Raw genomic sequence first — 22722 nt, 5'->3', positions numbered from 1 at the left:
ACATGGCTCATGCTGTAAGAGCAGTCGTCTGGCAGTTGGAGGGTTGCCGGTTCGATCCCCCACCCGGGCTCCCAACCATCCAGCTGGCTCGCTCCTCCTAGATTGATGCTCACACCTCATCCTGGATTAGCGACCTCCTGTCCTTCCCCTGCACCTTGTCATAGCGAGGTGTTGTACTGCTACCCAGTCCAGCCCCTTTCCCGAGACACTGCGCCCACAAACACCCTGTGCCTTAGCCGTGACTCAGCAACCTCCACGGCCTCTGCTGCCCTCCACTTCTGTCCTGTCCTGACCTCGATACCAGCCTAAGAGACTTTTGGGTCACAGGACTCTTGGTATTGCAGCACCTCCCTAGTATGGGTCACCATGAATTCTTCACTCAGGCTGCTGAAGGGGAGCTTCAGCTTCTTGTTCTGCCCATACAGGGCTATGCTGCTCAGGCTCCGAGGTAGTCCCAACCACTTCTGTAGGAACCTGATGACCCTCCTCTCAAAGCCCTCGACTGTGGAGATTAGGACCTCGTAGACCAAGAGGGGCCAGAGAATCCATGGGAGGATGCCATGTTGGTATATCCAGGCCTTAAACTTGCCAGGTAGGCCTGACTTGTCCCTTGCAGCTAGCCAGGCTTCCAGCTCTTGGATGGTCGCTCGGATGGATGCTATGTCTCTCAGGCTGCTGATAGCCTGGATATGTAGTCACCTATAAACCAGTCTCTGCTTTCAAGGATGGAGTATGAGCGTCCGTTACCTTCTGGGACACAGGCTAGAGATTCAAGCCAAACACGTCCAGTGACGTCACTGGTTTTGCCCCATATTTCTGAAATGGCTACACTGACAGTGATTTTAAAAAGGCCTACACACAGAATTTAAGCATTTAATCCAAATAATCTCAACTGAAACAAGCGTGACAGTGCTGTTTTAATAATATTCATATTGGACATTTACGTGACCATTCTGAGTGCACAACCCTGTCTGTAACTAAATGCAACAGATTGGACACATTTCATGCCAATGGCAAGCGATCGACCAGCAGGCCTAGACATAGCCAACGTGGCTTTAAATAGACTGCTGAACATCTGTGAGCACGAGGTCAGTGTAAATGTTCAATTTGGCAATTAGGCTATTATCTGACTTTTCTTTTTTCTTTTATGATTATTATTATTTTTATTTTATTTTTTATTATTATTATTTTTTCTTTATTCCAGCCACTCCCCCCCCTCCCCCCCACCCCCTCTTGGGAGGTCAACTTCATTTTTAATAATACAAAAACAAACATATATACATATATACAAATGTTTGCCAAGTGTGAGCTTTGGTGTGAAGTTAGTTCCATGGATATGTGTTCTTTGAGTAGATTTAACCATTGTGTTATGTTTATTTTGTGTCATGTTTTCCAGTTTAAGAGGATGGTTTTCTTGGCGATAGCTAGGGCAATGAGTATAGGTTTTGTATTTTGATTTGGTGGAATACTACAGCTCATAATGAGAGATATTTGGTCTGTGACTTGTTTCCAGAAATGGCCAGTTGGCGGGCAGAGCCAGGTCATGTGGAAGTCATTATCTTGGGTATTCAAAGAGCAGTGAGTGCAAGTGTGAGTCCAAAAATCCCCTTTTATATCTTTTGGTGGGTGATATGAGTTCTGTGAATTACCTTGTATTGTATTAGTTGCAGGTTAGTATTGGTGGTCATCGTGAAGGTGTTCCTACAGATTTGAGTCCAGAAATCTGAATTGTAGCAAAGTCTTTTTCCCAGGCTTGGATGGGGAGGAATATTGTTAGGTCTGTGGTTGGTATTAGTTTGTATAATTTGGAGATAATTTTTTTAGTGTTGATTATTTTATTAATTTCATCCATTAGCGGAGGTGGTTGTAAGTAGTTGTTCATTATTTTTATTTTATATTTTAAAACAGATTTTAATTGAAAGTACTGGAGGTATTGCTCTTTCCCAATATTATACTTATGGACTAAATCCTGGAAGGTGATAAAGGTGCCATCCTGAAAGATGTGTTGAAGATGTGTGATACCTTTTTGCTTCCATGAGGTGAGTGGTGTTTTGTTAATCAAAAAGTCAGGATTGTGCCATATTGGAGTGTATTTGCATGGGGTCATTGTGAATTTAAAGATTTTGTTCCTTTTCCACCAGGCATTCAGAGTTGTTGAAATGACAATGTTTTTGAAGCAGCTGTGGCGTTTTATAGAGGCACTGAGGAATGGTAGATTGGAGATTGAAATTTCTTTACATTCTGATTGTTCTATTTCTATCCATGGGTTGTCCTGTTGGTTGGGATGAATCCAGTTTGTGATGTAGTTTAGCTGGTTTGCCAAATAGTATTGATAAAAGTTTGGGGCTTCCTGTTTTGAGTTTCTGTAAGGTAGAAAGTTTGATCTGGGGCGTTTTATTTTTCCAATAGAATTTAGTTGTGATGGTGTTTAATGAACTAAACCATTTTGTGGTGGGCTGGGTTGGAATCATTCTGAAGAGGAAGTTAATTTTTGGTAGTATGGTCATTTTTACAGTTGCTATTCTGCCAATTAGAGAAGTTTGTCCAACGTTTAAATCATTTTCAATTGTATTTATTAACGGAATGAAATTAAGGAGGAACAACTCTGACAGCTTGGTGGAAATATTTATACCCAGATATTTAATATTGCTAGTCGATTAATATAATATCAATAATTAATTTACTGGGGGGGGGGGGGGGGGCAATTGATTCAATTTGTAGTCGAATATTTCAAAATGTATTGGCATGTTTTTGAAGCATGATGTTTTACTGCTTTTAATGTATTGACTCATTATAGCTACTTTATTCTCTTCGAATAATATAACACCCACCAGTATGACATCATTTTTCATTACATACAATTTATCTATGCATGTAGCTACACGGTGAAATTTCTTTACGAGATTATCTGATGCTTTACAATCTGATGATTACAGACTACTTGCGGATGCTTGTATTTGTATTCGCCTGTGCACTATGCAGTGTGCACATGACTACTTGTTCATTAGGTTACGTGTTTATTAGGGTGATGGTAAACGTTGGACTTGGAAAAATTGAAATTCTAATAGTTGAATAAACATATTTATTTAGTTATTTATATTTCGAATGTGACTCATTAATTGCGCACTAGTTAGATTACACATGTTGCGCATGTTATGACTTTGAACATCTGCCATTACCACTGCAAAGATGGCACATAGCCTTAGTAAAATCAGAGAAGTTATTACATTTAACCTTACAACTGGTTCATTTAGACTAGATTTTCCATGTTTACATTGAGAATTATAACAGCTGCTGATGTTGAAAAAACAGAAGAGGAGGAGGGCTACGGCGTTCAAGTCAAAAGTATAAAGGAAGGTGCTCTTTGGTCCAAAAATATGGGAAAACCATCCAGTTAAACGAGCAAAAGAAGTGGATCCAAAGCACTCTTCCAATGAAGTAAAAAACAGCTTTATTTATAAAAGGCTAGTTCATAGTTGAACACTAAAAAATACCAACATGTTTCGGCCAAACAGTGGCCTTCATCAGGGCAAACATGAAAAAAGAGAACAAACAGCAGTAGTAGCTGCTGATGTTGCCTTTTGTTTGTCTTACAAAATGCTCGATCACTGATGCCATTAATGGAATGTAAAACCGTGGTCAAAGTTTTGCTGAATTACACAGTAGCCTAATATTGCTACCGGTATGTATAACGTTAAGTGGCTGGAGCCATCAGAACTCGACAGTGGAAATAGCACTTTGTAACGTGAGTGTAACTGCAGCGTTATAACAATTCCAACAGTCCAGTCCAATTCCAACAATTATCATGACTGTATTTATATTAATACGAGAGCTCTAGCTACATTTCAGACATGCGTGGGTTTTTGGTCAATTTCACTAAAATCACGAAATCAACACTCTATATACATATACAGAACTGTGCAGAAGTCTTAGGCACCCTAGACTTTATTATATATGTTTATTTTTGTGTGTGTGTTAGTATAAAAGAACACAATTGAGATTTCCAAGTATTCATATTCCAAAAGATTTAATTTTACAGAGACATTTTTGTATTTAACTAAAAAAAGTTACATATTGCTATAAGCAACTGACTACTTTTTACATAAAAACTTGATCAAGGCTGTCTGAGATCAGAAGCAAGGAGCCAACCAAAGTCTGCAGAATAACTGTGGCAAGTTCTCCAACATGCTTGGAACAACCTCCCTGCTGATTGTCTTATAGAACTGCAGGACAGCGTTGGCTATCTCAGAGAAGTGATGCAGTTTTAAGGGAAAAAGGGTGGTCACAAAAAATATTGATTTGATTCAGTTTTTAACTATTCTGCCAAATTACTCAAATGTAATGTAAAATGTATTGTATGTTTATTAAAATGTATTGTATGTTAATTGTAATTTAATTAATTAATTAACTTTGAAAGAATCTTATCTGTACAGAATATTATACAGGTGCCTAAGACTTCTGCACAGTACTGTACATAAGAATAGCAAGCTAGATAACCTAGCATCACAGCTCCTGGATCCATTCTTTTAAAGGTACAGGTAAGATTTTTGTCTTAAGACATTATTACAAGACCACTGTAAATCCCTTCCTATCATTGAAAAAGGCTCACTGATATGTTGACTCACCCACTGCCTGTGTTTATAGTCCTTAAATTCGAGCTTCAAAAGATGCAGTTGATGGGCCGGCACTCTGTGCCAAAACATCGTATAGCTGTCAAGCTCATTAGTTGAAAATTGGTTCTAATTGCCACAGCCAATGGCATTTCAACGTCAGCGCATTCACAAAGAAGGGGTGGGATAAACAGTGTTGTGGTTTAAGCGTGTTTGTTGCTGCAATTCCTCTCTTGACCGTTAGAAGTCCGAAATTACCTATTGTACCTTTAAAGTGTTTGTGCATGGCCATCATGCTGCTGTGATCTGCCATTTTGTCTTTGCACATCCCTAGTCTTCACCCTGTCATTACATTACATTACATTAATGGCATTTGGCAGACGCTCTTATCCAGAGCGACGTATAGTTGATTAGACTAAGCAGGAGACAATCCTCCCCTGGAGCAAGGCAGGGTTAAGGGCCTTGCTCAAGGGCCCAACAGCTGTGCGGATCTTATTGTGGCTACACTGGGGATCGAACCACTGACCTTGCGTGTCCCATAACCACTGTACCTTAACCACTACGCGACAGGCCACCCTGTCCATATCGTTACTTGATACTATGACCATGCACAAGCACAGGCACTCCACAACACACTTTACATGAACAATAGTTATACCTTCTCATGTGGTGAGATGTTGGGAGGATTCTGGCCTTCGTCCTCATCTTCATCTAGCCAGTTCCTTCTCGCAAGCTCCTCCCACTCAGCTTGCATTTTATCCCAAAATTCAGTATCAGACTGGTGGACACAGACAGTAGAACAGCATAAAATTTGACATGCATTTTTGAGGTAGCAATAGGCCTAATTTGTTCACTGAATTTTATGATACATTAGTCACAAATTCCATTTCAGTTGACATAAAACAAGAAAGTAAACATGAAAAAATGTATAACATCATTTACAATCAAGTGAAAAAGAATTTCATAGTCTAGTGATTGCAATAGCTTTCAGATTGTAATGCTAAACAAGACAAGTAATCGAAATCAAGTATGTATGGCACAAACTTGGATCAGAAAAAGGAGATTTAGACTCTATTTAAATATGCATGATCTGTGGAAGGTCATTCCACAGCTTGAGAGCCCTGAAGCGAAAACTCCAGCAGTTATATATCTGTGCTTATTGCTGTAGCTTATGTCTGTCACTCCAGAAGATCATATACAAGTATACATGATATCAACCTTAGTATGTGTCAAAATATAAACAATACTGTAGCAAAATAAATAGCAGCAATTAAATAGGCCAAGTGTAAAGTGCCAGTCATAAAAAAAAGGATGAAATGTGCAATAGCATGTCTGTTGTTTCTGTAGCATCTTAAAAATTGACAAATAGAATACTTAAATTTGGATACATTTTTATATGAACATTGCCAATATTCCAAACAGTTACCATTTTTGACCTAATTTGCATACTGTGGGAAAACTGTCAATTGCAGTGGGAGGGAAACTGATTTTCACACCACAATCTGACTTTACTGTAGATTCTAATTAGAAGTTCCTCAGGATGAGATGACGGTGGTCTTCTGGCATGCATAATCCATGCACTGTGCCATGCCCCTTTGCCTGTGAAATTAATGGCTGTGTGTGATAGTTATTCAAATGTCTTCCCAGAGCCAAGTTCTGACTGTGTGCAACAGCAGTGTCCAATAAACCTGACCTTACAGAATTTATAGAAGTCCTCTGGCCTCTTTCATGTGTGAGTGTGGATTACTGCTGGACTAATTACAGTACTGTGAGAAAAGCTCACATCTATGCGAATCAAAATATGCAAATCCATGAAGGTAAAATTATAACCTATTCTGTGGGCAAAATAGGTGAAAGATTTTATGAGAAACACATAAGTTGCGGTGGCTAAATTCATTTTGTATAATGTGCTCAAGTTTGACCCAACATTTTACAGGAGAGTGACTTAGTGTAGAATCTGTGCAGGCAATTGGAAAGCCCAGGGCAGCTCTACACACGACTACTGTAGATTAATTTCCCAGTCAAGGGAAGCTGAATAATGTTCATATAATGAATGTTGTAACAGTATTGAATGAAAAATGCACATCTGTCAACCCATACTGATTCTCTGGAAGGACAATTCTTCTGGCATTTTGGAGGAAGGACTAATAGACTAGTAGTAGTGTTTCTCCAAAATTGGTAGCCAATTGTACCCTATCTATTCCAATTTCCCATATTGGTGTGGGTACACCGCATTGGCCCTGTCGCTGCCCAGGAGATTAAAGATTTCTACAGGCCGCATCGTCTCAAGTTCCTGTGACCGTGACTCTGAGGCGAGTGCAATCAGGGCTCTATTGTGTACACCAGTCCCACAGCCCCTGCCGAGTCCATCCCCCATCCTCGGAGCGGCAAGCCAATTATGCCGCTCCACGTGTGCCAGCCAACCTTGGCTTTGGCAGGATCGGGGCATGAATCCCAGCCCTTGCCTGCATCAAGGTCAGTTGCTTTAGCCGTGCACCACCGTAGCACCTCATGCACATAATTTTACTGCATAGCCATTGCTTTCTTGGAACCTTTTCAGTTTTCAAAATGACCGTCGTTACTTGCGGTTCGGAGAAATGAGGTTCTAACATTAAGTTACTGTATTTACAACAGTGGCTTGCAGTCTAGCTAGAACGATCACATTGGGGGAAATTATTGCTTCGTCACTCACGGTCTGTTAAAAAAATGACCGAATATCTTTCAACATTGTGTGTAGCTCTAACTGTTAGCTACTGAATCTAGGCTAGCTACCTTAAGTTCGCTCAAGAATGAAATGCGGAAGACTGAAGAACATGGAACATCCAACATTTATTTTAAATACTTATTTTTCCTTTTGAAGTGCTTTTTTATGAGGATCCTTTAATTTTATTGGAGAATAATTCCATACAATTCGACCATCGACTTCAACTTATCTCGTTGTAAACCATTATCATAAAATTAGCAACCAAAATTACTGAGGGGGCCTTTAACTGCATACACGCAATTACATTTAGAACATCACTTTTAAATTCCAACTGAATATTGAATGCAAAGCAACAAACTAAGCACAGCTTATAGTATATAATAGTATGTATTGTATCACTGGTAACCAAGCTAACTTCAGCTTTTACAAACAAAAAGGCTCAAAAATGTAAGCGCTGATGACAGCTGATTAACTGATGCGTCTTCTCTCTACATTCTATTCCATAATGTTTACCTTCTGGAAAAACATCTCACAGGACATATCTGAATTTCCCAGCAGACACATTTCCATAACTATTACACTGACCACTGGGTATTCTTAACATTGTGCTACTATTGCTAACATTGTGTATTGTGCTACTTGCTAATTACCATTAATTAAACCGTTTCCAGTTTTGCCTTCTGTGTCTCAAAGTAGATTTTTGCTATAAACTGTTTGCGGCCCAGGAGTGCTTTCACTCTTTCAGACCGCTTTTGTATTGTGCTACTTCCTAATTAACTTGAAACTTGAAAATTTGCTTTCTCAGCCTCAAGTGTTCTTTGCTATAACCTGCTCATGGCCCAGAATTGTGTCAGTCTGCATTTCATAATTACCATTCATGAAACCGTTCTCGGTTTCGCTTTCTCAACCTCTTTTGCTGTAACCTGTTTCGGTCCGGTGGGCCAGCCCGCGTTTGTGTTGTGCTACTTCATAATTACCATGAACTGTGAATCAGTCTCCAGTTTCGCTTTCTCAGAGTTTTTTTTCGCCATGAACTGTTTGCGACCCAAGAGTGCTTTCACTCTGTCAGCCTGCATTTGTATCGTGCTACTCGCTAATTACCATTAGCTGTGAAACTGTCTCCGGTTCCCCTTTCTCAGTGTTTTCTCTATCTGCTTGCGCCCCAGAAGCGCTTGCGCTCAATCAGCCCACGCTTGTATTGTGCTACTTGCTAATTACCGTGAGTGAAGCCTTCTCTGGTTTCACATTCTCAGAATGTTTTTCCACAATAAACTTTGTGGCCCAGGAGTTCTTTCGTTCAGTTAGCCTGAATTGGTATTGTGCTATGTGATTATTACCATCAGCTGTGAAACTCTCTCCGGTTTTCCATTACTTACTATTCACCGTTCCTGATACCTGAGTGTTTTTCCATGATGAACTTTGCAGCCCAGGAAAGCTTGCACTCAGATAGCCCATGTTTGTATCTACACTCATACAGACTCTACGGCAAGGCCTGGCTGGTGCAGCCCCTCCATCCTGTCTGAAGGGTCAGGACAAACTCTACACAGCCGCCCAGCGGTTCCAGGCCTGGTCTTTGGCCCAGCAACTCAGCGGGCCCCTGAATACAACGTTCAGGTGAATATTCAAGCGATGCAAACTTCAGTTCTGATACCCCCCCTTCCTGCCCCAATTCCCTGAGATGAATGCCTAATAAAGTACGTAACCTGTTACTTGCATTTCATAGTCTTTATGAAATTAGGTTGCTGTGGATACAGAATCAATGCAGTAGGACAAGCCACTGGGTATCAGACTTTAAGTTGATAAAAAACCCAAGCCTTTCTAGTATTAACCAATTATTGTGTTAGTATGCATGTGATGTTTCTGTAATATCCCAAAAAGTATGTTGTGATATTGATGGAGAGCATAAAGTTCGATGGAGAGCATAAAGGAAGCAGGAATACAGGTTGTGGCTTGCCAAATCAACATCTTTTACCTCTAAGAGCACAAATATTTATGAGCTTAACATCATGAATCATGCCAATAACATCTCGGATTGGTCGAAAAGCACCATGTACCACATCAGACAAAATCATAAATGAATGTGAATTTAGCACAAAGCAGATTATTTCTTCCAGTGATAAACTGTAGTCTTACCTCAACTGCCGCCTTAGCTCGCTCAAACTCCTCCTCCAATGAGTGATTTCGGGACAGGAAGGGGCACCGCCACCTTCGGTCCTTTGTCATGTGACTCTGACAGGTACAGATACAAGGACATACTGTATAACTACTGTATCCATCCCCTGGTGACACAGTCCCTGGCTGTTCCATGCTGTGACACCACAAGGATGCCACAATCACAGTCCAAACACGTGTGTATTCTGTTTTTAGCATTTTTAGTGAATTCTGACATGTTCATGCAGTTTATTTATACAGTGCCCTCCAAAGGTATAGTGAAACTTGTACAGTGAAATCTGTAATTTTTGCTATATACAGTACCTTTGGATGTGAGATGAAGAGATGATTATGAGACAAAAGTTCAGACGATAAGATTGAATTCATGGTAGTTGCATGCATATTAGCCTTTTACAGAAAATTATGTCGATGTTATGTTATGTTAAAAGTAAGTTAATGGATGAAGAGACTGGGAAATAATAAAACGCTGGTGAAATCCGGTCTTTCGCTACCTCCCTGTGTCAATCTCTTCTGTCCGCCCAGGGGCGAGTCACGGCGAATGACAATATGATTTTATCCTAAATACTGTTAAACCATACTGACTTTAGAATACCATACTGATCTTTTTTAACAGCATATCTATGAACAGGCTCAGACAAAACATTAAAAAAAATTCCTATAAACAGCCGCCACTGTATCAATACGGACGTCACTGAATCGATACATACAGTAGATGTGAATTCCGATATATTGCTGTATCGATATTTTGAGCACAGCCCTAATGTATTCATCCTGAGCTCATCCTCCCACTGCCATCCCCCATTACTGTTCTCAGGATTCATCTGTCATCATCTGCAGTTGCCTTCATTTTCTGATCTGAACAGTGTTTACTTCTGAATCCATCAATGGTTCATCTCTTTTTCAAGACTTTTCAAAGTGCTGTACTTGATATACCTGGTTTCGGTATTATTCTGTCCTCTCAGTTTACAGATTACTTGTTTTTCAGCCAAAGATAGTCCTCTGGTCTTCACGAGGGTGTATGCCTTCTGACTATAAATGCACTGAATCTACACAGATGAAAACAATGCTTTAACCAAGACTGCACAGTCACTGCTCTTTTATACGTCTCATATTCATCTTATTCATTCTTTTTGATCTCAAATCCAAATGCCTTCAATTGCTAATAATAGTAGTGCAAAAATAACAAATAAAAACAATCTCATACTTTTGGGTACTCACTGTATGTCCTTACATATAATATGTAATCTCTTGGGCAGCTAATATTGATTTGTGGCATTTTATATTTTTGATTAAAGGTCAGTGTTGGGGAGTAACTTATTACAGTAAAGGCATTACAGTAATCTAGATGCTGTAAGAGTGGGGTCCTTTCACATCCATATCAAAATAATAATCTTTAAGTCAAGTTGTTGTAGTTTTGTAACTATTGTATATTTATTGTGAAATGATTTAATTTGCACTAAAGGAAAGTAATCCAAAAGTAATCAGACTGATGTTACTGATAATTAAGTAGCATAAGGGATTACATGACACACAGTTGGAAGTAATTCATCTGTAATCTGTAATAGATGACGAAGTAATCTATGCAACACTGTCTAAGGTTTTATTAAATATTTGACCTTTTAAATATTTTTTGTTTTCAATCAGAAGAACGAAGCATAAGAACTAAGCATGTGGTACACACACATTTCATTGCTGTTTAAGTTCAACATTAATTAATATGATTAAAATGATAAAAACACAAGACTAACAGTCAAAAGTGACCCAACCTACTTGCTAATGGGACCCAGAAGTCCAATTGATAGAATGGGTGAAAGGGACATGGGCTTGTGATGAAGAAAAGGCAGTTGATGTAAGTTTAGTTGGTGATTTAAAAAACAAAAGGAACCGGGCGTATGAACTCAAATGCCTATGCGCTATAAATTGCACATTTATAGCGGAACATGATTTGATCGCAGGACCTAAACGCTGTTACCGGACAATGGGAGACTGAGCCTTCTGCTCGTGTGCCCCTCACCTCTGGAACTCCCTCCCTGATGAACTTAGAACTGCCCCATCTATTGGCCTTAAAACCTTTCTTTTCAAACAGGCCTTCCTTTATAACTTTTACAATCTTTAAAATCTTTGCTGTAAAGCATTCCACGATTTCCCACCGCAAATTAGAAGCGCTAAACAAATTTTATTTATTATTATTATTAAAATAATAATACTGAGCATGTCATTATTATTTGTATGCAGCATTCTATGCAGCACTTTTTCTTCATTTTCATAAAGGGTGCCAATAATTATGGAGCCGACGGTATACTTTGTAGAAAACAAATCTCTTACTCTTGTGCTCAAATACACTGGCAGAGTCAATTCTGAGGCTGCTCTGTCAATAGTTGATTTGCTTTCTTGTTGCTTAGCTGTGGCAGTTCTAGCCTATTCCGTTTGCTCTGTGACTTCCATATGGATTGACTTTTTCAATTTAATTTATGTTCTTGCCATTTTGGGGCCTTTTGAACTGACCTTCCATCAAATTTGCATTTTATATTTCTACAATAAAAAACTTCCCAACAAATATAAAAAATGTATTTTCATTTTGAATAGCAAGGCATGTCCATGCAGTCCAGCAGGTCATATACGTATTTACAGTGCACACTCAGTGATCACTTTATTAGGTAGACCTGTACACCAGCATGTTAATGCAATTAATTAATCAGCCAATCATGTGGCAGCAACTAACTGCATAAAAGCATGCAGACGTGGTCAAGAGGTTCAGCTGTTTTTCAAATAAAATATCAGAATTGGGAAGAAATGTGATCTAAGTGACTTTGACTGTGGAATGATTGTTGTTGACAGGGTGATTTGAGTATCTCAGAATTTCCTGGGATTATAATGCACAACAGTCTTAAGAGTTTCCAGAGAATCTCTGCACACACAATGCGTCAAACCTCTAAGTGGGTAGGCTACAGTAGCAGAAGACTTCATAATAATAACAAATAAGTTCCTAATGAAGTGCTCACTGAGTGTATGTAGATCATGCAATATCAGGTAAAATTCAGAAATATTCTGTATGGTCATATGAAAGTAAATGATTATGTAATCTTTCTGAATTATTCGGTCTTAATACACCAGGTGCCCACATACTTTGCAAGCGTTGTTAAAATACCTAAACTTATTCTCAAGGAAAGGTGCAAAGATTTTACCTGAGATGTTTCCACTTCTCCATGTGTAATGACTTCCAATGAGGTTTTTGAGACTGAATCAGATTTGTTCTCTGTGGTCCTAAAGAAAGTGAGAAAAAGTCTCTTGATGAACAAAAAATTACAAGCACAGTATCTATGTTAGACTTCACAACAAGAGCCCATTTAAAAATAATATGAATGTGTGTCCCTGTACTTGTATTTATTAATTTGGTTCTTAGTACACTGTAATAATGGATCAATCATTTCCTTAAGATAAGCTTAATCCAACATGCATCAGCACCATCATTTGTCAATTTATGCATGTGACCATTGAACCACTCAATTCAATCACACACAATTGAAGGGCACTTGACTTTCCCCTAAAATGGGGGGACTATGCATAAAATGATATGTAATTCCACCATGGATAAACCAATATGGATGTAAATACCCTGAAATTAATGGTCTATATTTTAACTTAATATTCATCGTTTAATTTCAAATTGATTTTGCTGGAGTACAGAGCCAAAAGAGCAGAAATTGTACCACAGTCCAAATACTTATTAGTATGTTATTAATTACAACAAAATAAATTCAACTACATATTTCATTTAATTACCAAGCATATTGTAGATTTAAGTGTATGCAATAATTTTATTTAGATTTTATCATTATTTTAGCATTTTGTTAAAGAAAAACTGCAGTCATCTTCAGCAAACCAGAGTATCTTTCCTACGCTGTGCAATGGAGAGCTATGGAGTAAACTGAGCCGAGTTTTAAATGCTGGAAATATGTGACCCAAACTGAATATGTAAGCTCAAAAAAGAAGGCATTTTGTCCGGAATGGTGGATAGAGGAGCCAATCGCAGACTCAGGGATAACATGAATAAGGCATGCTTTAATGGCAAGGGGTAGATCCAAAACGTGGTCAAAAAACAGGCAATGGTCAGAATCCAAACAGATAGGTACATGAAGGGCAGGCAGAGCGAAGTCAGGAAACAGGCAGAGACAGACAAGGAAGGGTACAAAAACAAAAACGGCACATGGCACACAGGACAGGGCACACGGCACACTGCACACAGCACACTGCACACTGCACACGGCACACTGCACACTGCACACGGCACACTGCACACTGCACACGGCACACTGCACACTGCACACTGCACACGGCACACGGCACACTGCACACTGCACACGGCACACTGCACACTGCACACTGCACACTGCACACTGCACACGGCACACTGCACACTGCACACGGCACACGGCACACGGCACACTGCACACGGCACAGGAAGCTAGGCATGGGGTAGAGGAAGCTAGGCACGGGGTAGGGAACAGAATAACAGATAAGACGTACTAGCCACAAGAAACTGAAAACAACAGGTTTAAATACACTGATAATTGACAGACAACGAGACACAGCTGAGAGAAATGGCAGAAATGACAGGAAGGAAGTCCATATAAGGAGTTGGGAGGCAGAGACACAAAACAAACTGAAACAAATGGATGAAGGTGAATGGAGCATGAAATAGACTATGGAAAGCACAGAGGTAACAAAAGGCAAAAATGCTGGGGACTAGATAACAGAAAAACACAGAACCTGACAATAATTACTATATTATGTTGTATGTACAGTAATGTTAGTGAGACCACAAGTGAAAATGTTTCTATTTTGAATCTAATTTTTCTAATTTAATGAAGATTTTTAGATTACAATTTATATTATCAGCATAAAAAGTTGAGTGAAAAGTTGAATCTGTGACAAATTTCTAAATTTCTTGGTATTTGGTATGTCCCATAGCTTTAATGGCAACATGCATTCAAGCTGTCTGGGACTCCAGAATCTGTGCAAAACCTGATGATTCATGCTATCCCAGCATTATTCAACAATGTTCCAAAGGGCATCTTGTAATGTTACTGAATGCTTGGCTTTTGTCAGTCTTCAAGTGCCGCCATATATATTTAATGGAGGTTGAAGTCAGATGATTGGGGATTGTGCAGCACTCCTTGCTCTTCTTTCGTCTTCAAATATTTCTTGCATAGCTTTGAAGTAACTTTAATTTCAAAATTCTAAAACTTTCTGTTTAATTTCACGATTACATGAAAAATAACTCAGATTTCCAATGTGGTCTCAGATTTTGGGCCCCACTGTACATTTACTTGTCAGCTCATCAGCCTCTAATGTTAGATATCACTTTTGTTTATGTGGCAAGTGGATAACCACATGAACTGTACGCATTCTGCACCGACCGAATAGCAGAAATATGCCACTCATTAACTGTGTACCAGTCTAGCTATATTGGTACCTAATCCGCAAAAGTCAGTATATGGTATATTTCCGAATGGTTTCACCCATTTCTGGCATTTCTTACATTTTCCCAAATAACTTTTGTGGAGAGAAGATAACTTTCAGAAATCATTTGCTCTAACCAGCTAACTAATAACACTAATCAATTTCACATCAATTCACATGCAGGGCGGCACAGATGGTGCAGTGGGTAGCACTGCCGCTTCATAGCAAGGAGGTCCTGGGTTCAAATTTTTTTCTCTGGGATCACTGATCGATTACATTCCTGCCCTTTATCACCCTTGTCTACACTGTATGTTACTCAAATCTACAACAGCGGTCCTTACTCCTGGTCCTGAAGAGCTGCAGGGCGTGCTGGCTTTTGTTGTAACTCAGCACTTAATTGATCAATTCAAGCAGTTAATTGCACAGTTAGCTCAACTCACCTGGATTCTTGGGTCTGAACTGGTTGATGATATTAAGCCAAAAACAAAAACCAGCAAACCCTGCAGCTCTCCAGGGCCAGGAGTGAGGACCACTGAGGACCACAATATTTTTTTATGCAAGTCATTGGCTTTGTGAAAGAATCATCTCTCACAGGACTATGTTTTGACACCTTAAGGGACAGCCACTAATTAAACCAAGTTACCAAGACATGGCGGGACTCTCACAGTACTGTATTCAGACATGATCTGCAGGAAAGGAAATTACCCACCAGAGGAATTCACTAGAGGAATGTTTTGAGGAACACTTTCTCTCCCACTTCCACTTCTTGCTGCCACTTCTCTCAGGGTGAAGATTCACTTCTTCCCATTTCTCCAAGGGGGGAGGGCTGTTAACTGGGGAAAAATGGGGTGGGGTAATGAGAGGTTTGTTTATTACTGAATACTGAACTGGATGATAAGATGAACGAGAGCACTGTGAACTCAGTAATTGCAAAACGGACTGGTAGATCAAGGAAGACCTCTACAGTTGATTAATGAAAAATACTGATGATAATGAAGAAAACTCCTATCCGACAGATCAGAAAAACAGGCGTAGATGTGCCTGTCTGCAGAAGACTTCACAAACATATCTACAGAGGCAAGATGCAAACCACTCTTAAGCTGGATGAAACAAATGGCTAGGTTACAGTTTAGTAAGTAGTACCGAAAAGAGCCTGCAGACTTCATGGAAAATTGTGGACAGATTAGACCAAGGTTGACGTATCAGAGTAATGGCAAGAGCACAGTGGAGTGGAGGCTGAAAGGAACCGCCCAAGAACCAAAGCATCCCCCCCCCACCCCCCACCCCATCACCTGTGAAACATGGTGGTGGCAGTGTTATAGTTTGGGCAAGTACGGCCACCACAGATGCTGGTTCACTTGCCTTCATTGATAATGTAACTTGAAGGCAGCAGCAGACTTAATTCTAAAGTGTATAGAAGCATCTTATCTTTACTCGAATGCTTCCAAACTCATTGGACGGTGCTTCATCCCACAGCAAGGCATTGATTCCAAACATACTGTACACTAATGCTCTCTTCTTTTTGCCGTTCCAAATAGTTTTTTTGGTAAGCCTATTGCTGGCCTATGTCTCTGACTGTTTTTTTCTATGCCTCATAATGGCTTCCTTGCCTCTCACATGTTGACAAACACCAGGCTATCAAAAGCCAAGAATCAAAATTAGATACTAAAAGTCTTCTTATACCTGCACTAAGGAAGCAAATGAATACACCCGCCTAATCATAAACAGCTGAGAATCCAACTGTCCAATTTCTTTTGGTCCCCTAAAATGAGGGGGATTATGTATAAAAAGGGATATGTAATTCCAATACATATATGTAAATATCCTAAAATTAAAGGTGTCACTCTGTATTTTAACATCATAATTAATTGTTTCCTTTCAAATCCAATGTGCTGGAGTACAGAGCCAAAAGAACAGAACAGGCTGCACAGTAAATGTATCTGTTGCTTTTCATGGATAGAACCTTTGCAAGAAGCTTACCTGAGTCCACTGACATCTGGAGGTTCGGCAAGTTGGGGGTTGCATGCTTGATGTCCGCCTGGATCCGATCTGTCTCCTCTGATTTGTTCTTGCACTTCGGGCTCTCCCCTCGCAACATCAGGGGACTCTTTTTCTCCTTGCTTTTCCTCTTCCCATTCGGTTCACTGAGATCCACCAAATCCAGAGCTGTGGACAAAACTACAGAGGACACATGAGTTTGCCATCTCCAGTGTTTCCCAGCATTTTGAATCTGTCCCCCTCTCAATCCTTCCTGTAAACACTGAACAGTGAGTGATGTCCCGTCTGCATGATTAATGAATATGGTGACATTCTCAGAAAGGAATACATATTATAACCTTATTATTGCTATGCAGCTGTACTTCAACACATCTATACTTAAGAGCCAAACAAAACAAAAAGAGAGCTTGAGAGTCAAAGGATGTCCACTTCAATCCTAGAGATGAATTGTATCTTAAATTAGCTAATAATCTGCAATCATCTGCAATCATCCAATCATCACTACTCTTTGTAGTGACCTTTCAGGTGGCCAAGTTCACTCAAAATTCTGAAACACAAAATTGAATTAATACCTCCTTTTATGATTTATCAATTATCTTTTAACAACTAAACCACTGTATTTGACCTTTTGTGTAACTGTGTATCACCCACAATGTTTGTAGTTTCGGCAATTAGTTGTACCTTCATTCATTCATTCATTATCCTAACCCGCTTATCCTGAACAGGGTCGCAGGGGGGCTGGAGCCTATCCCAGCATACATTGGGCGAAAGGCAGGAATACACCCTGGACAGGTCGGGAGTCCATCACAGTGCTAACCACCCAATTAGTTGTACAGACAACTCTAAATGTGGCAACTCATGCTCTAACAATTAAGATGTAGTGATTCAGCAGGTTTCTGTTTACCCCATGCTCTGGGACTGTCCTGCCCCTTCGTTCTGAAATCATGAGGGACGAGGTCCACCCCTACCCCTGCGTGAAGGACACAGAAATATGTCCTTTCAATGGGCTATTAAGGGAAAGGTCTTTGCACCTCTACTATACTGGAGAAAATAGAGGTTGTTCATGGCCAGTTATATTTTTGTTGCTGAACAATGCAGTTTTGCCAATTTCCATAGTAAGCCCCCCTCTAACCCAATGACGGAATTTAGGTGAATAGGTCATGTCTGCATGGGTATCTGCGTGGTTGTCCTTTTGGTGTTGCTGAAAAGAAGTTTGTATGGTTAAATAATTGGACCGCTATGTGGACAGACTAGATCAGGTACTAAGTTACCAAGACAGTAGTACCATACTGACTTCCGCTTTATTCTGGTATGGGCTTACCAAGAACCTCCACAATAGTGCCTATGCACTTACCAAGCACTTTATTCGGTATTTAATAGACTTATTTTTTTTACTTCTACTGCTGTACCCTATCCACTTACAGTTATGATGTTTTGTGTGTTCAGAGATTCTTTTCTGCATACCACTGTTGTAATGTGTGGTTATTTGCGTTACAGTCACCTTCCTGTCAGCTTTGACCAGTCTGGCCATTCTCCTCTGACATCTCATTAACAAGGCATTTCTGTTGGCAGAGCTGCTGCTCACTGGATTTTTTTAGGTTTTTGCACCATTCTTTGCAAACTCTAGAGACTAGTGTGCGTGAAAATACCAGGAGATCAACAGTTACTGAAATACTCAAAATGTGTCTGCCACCAACAATCATTCCACAGTCAAAGTCACTGAGATCACATTTTCTCCCCATTCTGATGGTTGCTGTGAACATGAACTGAAGCTCCTGACCCATATCTACAAGATTGTATGCATTGCACTGCTGCCACACAATTGGCTGATTAGATAATTACATTAATAAGTTGGTGTAATAAAGTAAAAATGCTCCTAATAAAGTGCTCAGTGGGTGTATATTAAGCTTCATTTAAACTGACGCCAATTTAAGAATTTAATTACATATATAACATTTTTATAGATTATTTATCATTTAAACTTGACTGTACCATAACTTGTTCTCTGAATTGTTATCTGCTGGTCCCACGGCATGTCACATCAGACATTATCTGCATGATTCACAAGCTGGCTAGATATCTGCTGTCATTTCGGCGCTTGTGAACGATGCTACTAATTTATGTATGGACGTTAGAGCCTCAGGGCCCAAGAATGCCAACATTAGCTGTCCCCGTTCTCAACATGGATGAACTGCCAAGCGGAGGAGATTGATTCAATGACAAAAGTCTACATGTGCAATACTCTGTGATACAATAAGCTTAAATATGCATCCTCCCTAGACCAACTCGAGGGGGGTTTTATTTGGCAGGCAGGTTACTTAAAGGCAATTACATTCTAAATGAAAGAATCAATAAAAGTATGACAAAATGTATCATAAGAAAATATTAAACTAAATGACCAAGTCTCATGACCAAGTCTCATGCACACGGGACTCTGGCTGTAGAAGCACACAGATCACTTCTTTAGAGGTCTCCTTTGCTTAAAAGCAAAATCCAGAGAGTCATAAAAAGCCATAATTTGAGATTTGGAGCCACATTCCCATATACCGTCACAAATGGGACAGATGGCGTCACTGGGGGCAGGTTCCCACACAGATTTCTCTATGTTAATTAAGCCACTGGGGGCAGGTTCCCTGGTTCCCTGGTTCCACTCCTGTGGAAATTAGACCATTGCACCAGAAATAGTCACACTGAAACAATCAGAATGACATTAAACTTGAATATTGAATATAATTGCCATGAAACATCTTATGTCATATACACCATTTCAGTGACCCAACCTTGAAAGAAATGTGAGAGGAAGGGAGTGACTCAGGGCAACAGCTGTTTGGGGACACTGCGTGAGTTTTTCTGTCAAGCGCTCCGCACAGTATGGGTGCCAAGAAGGTGGGGGCTAAGGATGTGTGCTACTGGTGAGGAAGTTAAATTAGCTTTATAAACCACTTTATAGCCACAGCATCAGAGGAAGCCACCAAGCCACCCGTTGCTGACCAGCTCACTGATGTGTGACAATATGAGAATGAATAATAATCCATCAAAGATGGAATAACTGGAAAGAGCATTTTATAAATAAATAAGACTATGCATAAATAAAACTCAAATCTTCAGTTCTCTACGATAACATGTGTTTGTAAAACAGTATCAAGGATTCCAAAGGGGCTAAGACTTTAATATGTCTCATACTGTATACTACTGGATGGGCTGTGTATAGCATGGAAGCACAGCTCAGAAAAGTGCTTTGATCCAGTTTGTACTGCATTTGTGTTCTAGTTGAATTGTAAAGGAATAAACTGCTGCTTTAATATGGGGCTGAGGAACAAATGCTTCCTAAAAGTCATTTAAACAGTAGCAAAATCTCCACTGCCACCAACTGTCAGTGAACTGCCAGGCCCTACTCAATGGCATCTGTTTGCACTAATTAACAATCCTACTGACCCCTTCTTAGGAAGCTAAGGTCCTGCACCTGATCTTTTTAACACGCTGAAGTCTTGATTAGCATTTCTCCGGAAGATGACTAAATAAGTTGCAGGGCGTGGGATTTTTAGTTTTTAGTTTTTAAACAAATGTGATGACTGAGCAAAGCATCTGGCTGAACTCTCTCCATGATATGTGCTTTGCCCTCTCATCCTGAGGACCACACATTGCTAGAGCCAAGCACACTCACCTGTCACATTAACTAAGTGAATGTGGTGCACAGCCATCTGGGGAGAGGGCAGCTGAGGACATGACTCTGCCCCCACAGAGGCAGAGAGAATGACAGTGGAAGCACTGAAAGGCAAGCTGGCCCAAAGTTGTTCTCCAGATTGAAAAGTTAATTGTTTTATTTATCATTTTAGTTTACTGTACTGTAAGTGCACAACTGTTGTCTCTACTCTATTTGCAACTGTTCTCTCCCACTCCACTCAATTAACCTGTAGACGGGGAACTTCCCTGCCTTCACCCTAGATATTTCTCAACCCTGGTCCCGGGGACCCACTGTGTATGCCAGTTTTTGTTCCACCCATAATAACAAGCTCTGTGTTTTAATGAGCAGCTTAATTACTTTTACAGTCTATTGAAGGACAATTTACCCTCTTAGAGCTACATTATGCCAGAAATAGCTATGTATGCCCTAAAAAAGAAATGTCCCATATTCACATCTCAGGGATTTCAATCAGTCAGACCAACTCATGCTTAGATTTACTTTGCTGCATGTACTATATGGCAGAAATAAAAGAGGTTCCCTTTTTAATTGATTCAATTGCAAACTGAAAGGTGAAATCAGCTGGGTCTTACTTGCTGAGAGTGTGGAAGCCTATAGTGCAGTCCGTAAGTATTTGGACAGTGGTAAAATGTATGTAATAAATGTAAATGTAATAATCTTTTGGCTCTGTACTCCAGCACATTGTATTTGAAATTAAACTATGAATATGAAGTTAAAGTGCAGACTGTCCCCTTTAATTGGAGGGTATTTACATCATTATAAGGTGGAATTATATCCATTTGTATTCATAGTCACCCCATTTTGTCGGACCAAAAATAATTGGCTTCTCAGCTGTTTCTGATTTGTATGTGAAAGCATCAATGTAAGATGAATAGAGTTTACTGACAGCAAAGGGAAAAAGCCAAACTAAAGCCATTGTGTTAAGTTTAACCTCACAAATATATGGTAGAATTTTAATACACCTGACTGTTCATGGAGCACATTTTAGAGTTTAACTAATGTGGTTTAAAGAATATAATGCATCTGCTAATGCACATTCTGTATTGGCAGGTGATACTGTTGCATTATTACATTAACTGTCTTACAGAAAGGTCATAAGAGAACGAGTATTGTAGCCTACTCATGGTGAGGCCATTAACTTTGCCCCCTTGTGGTTGAGTCATTGATGTCCCAAATTATTGTTGCGTTCATATTTATATAATACAAAAAACTGTGACAGAATAAAACCACAAAATGGCGATGCCAGATTGTTAAAAATACTCTCCGCTAGCGAGAACAGCAGTTTAGATGCTTATCAGCCTCTTATTTGTAAAGCAGGGCAATAAAACTCCAGCCTCCCCCTCACCACACTCACGGTTTGCAACGCACACCTTGCCACAGACTCAGACAATAAACGGCATATTCTAACAATTCTTGATACCATTTCTCTACGTCTCTAAAATAATGTTCCAATATGAGAACAAAAAAAACACATTGTTTTCTTTTCTTAGCTCAATATTATTGCTTGTCCGGCCCACATATTTCTGGATTTCATGAGGGAGTAGGGGTGGAGGACCAGGAGCGACCCTGTAGGGGTTCAATAAGTCACCCACAAACTATAGGAAAACCACTCGTAAGGAGGGGAGAAAAGAAAAGGAAGAGGACTTCCCGGCTAAGCTTGCCAAACAAAAAAAACCCCAATAAAAGCAGGCGAAAAGTCCTACCGACTCAACGCCGCATTCTCTGCATGAAAAAAACCCCAAGTATTAGAATTCCGGAGAAACTCAACACAACGCCTCCTAACCAACCAGATTGCCACCAGGGAGGTGAAGGAGAAATAATTAGAAATAAATAAAAGACACTCAACCTCCAATAATCTCCAATACCAGGAAGAGCTTCAGAGGAGAGGTGAGCTAGAAACCAAGTAGACTCAGACAGCTAGACAGGACTGCGCGTCTTAGAGTGAGAACTCAGACAAGCAAAATAAGGCAGGGCAGGGATACAAATGCCTCACTCTAGCCCTACACAAAACCCTGCTTAATTTTCTCATTTTTAAAAGACCAGTCTTCAGACTACCTCTTTACCGGCTTGTG

At 39.9% G+C, this 22722-nt stretch overlaps 1 protein-coding gene across 1 annotated transcript in view; it reads right to left on the bottom strand.

Moving 5' to 3' along the window:
• LOC133128857 (PEX5-related protein-like) overlaps positions 1-22722 on the bottom strand; it is a 39814-nt gene that overhangs the window by 10188 nt on the left and 6904 nt on the right. Inside the window, exons 3-7 of the mRNA XM_061242663.1 lie at positions 16930-17127; positions 15659-15782; positions 13897-13972; positions 9448-9543; positions 5269-5388 (exon numbers count right to left, since the gene is read on the bottom strand). Coding sequence (XP_061098647.1) covers positions 5269-5388; positions 9448-9543; positions 13897-13972; positions 15659-15782; positions 16930-17127 — 614 coding nt within the window. The remainder of the gene's footprint in view (positions 1-5268; positions 5389-9447; positions 9544-13896; positions 13973-15658; positions 15783-16929; positions 17128-22722) is intronic.

Source organism: Conger conger, chromosome 5 (assembly GCF_963514075.1).
Source record: "Conger conger chromosome 5, fConCon1.1, whole genome shotgun sequence".
In the NCBI taxonomy this organism is placed as follows: Eukaryota; Metazoa; Chordata; class Actinopteri; order Anguilliformes; family Congridae; genus Conger; species Conger conger.
This window is presented reverse-complemented; position numbering and strand designations above follow the sequence as displayed.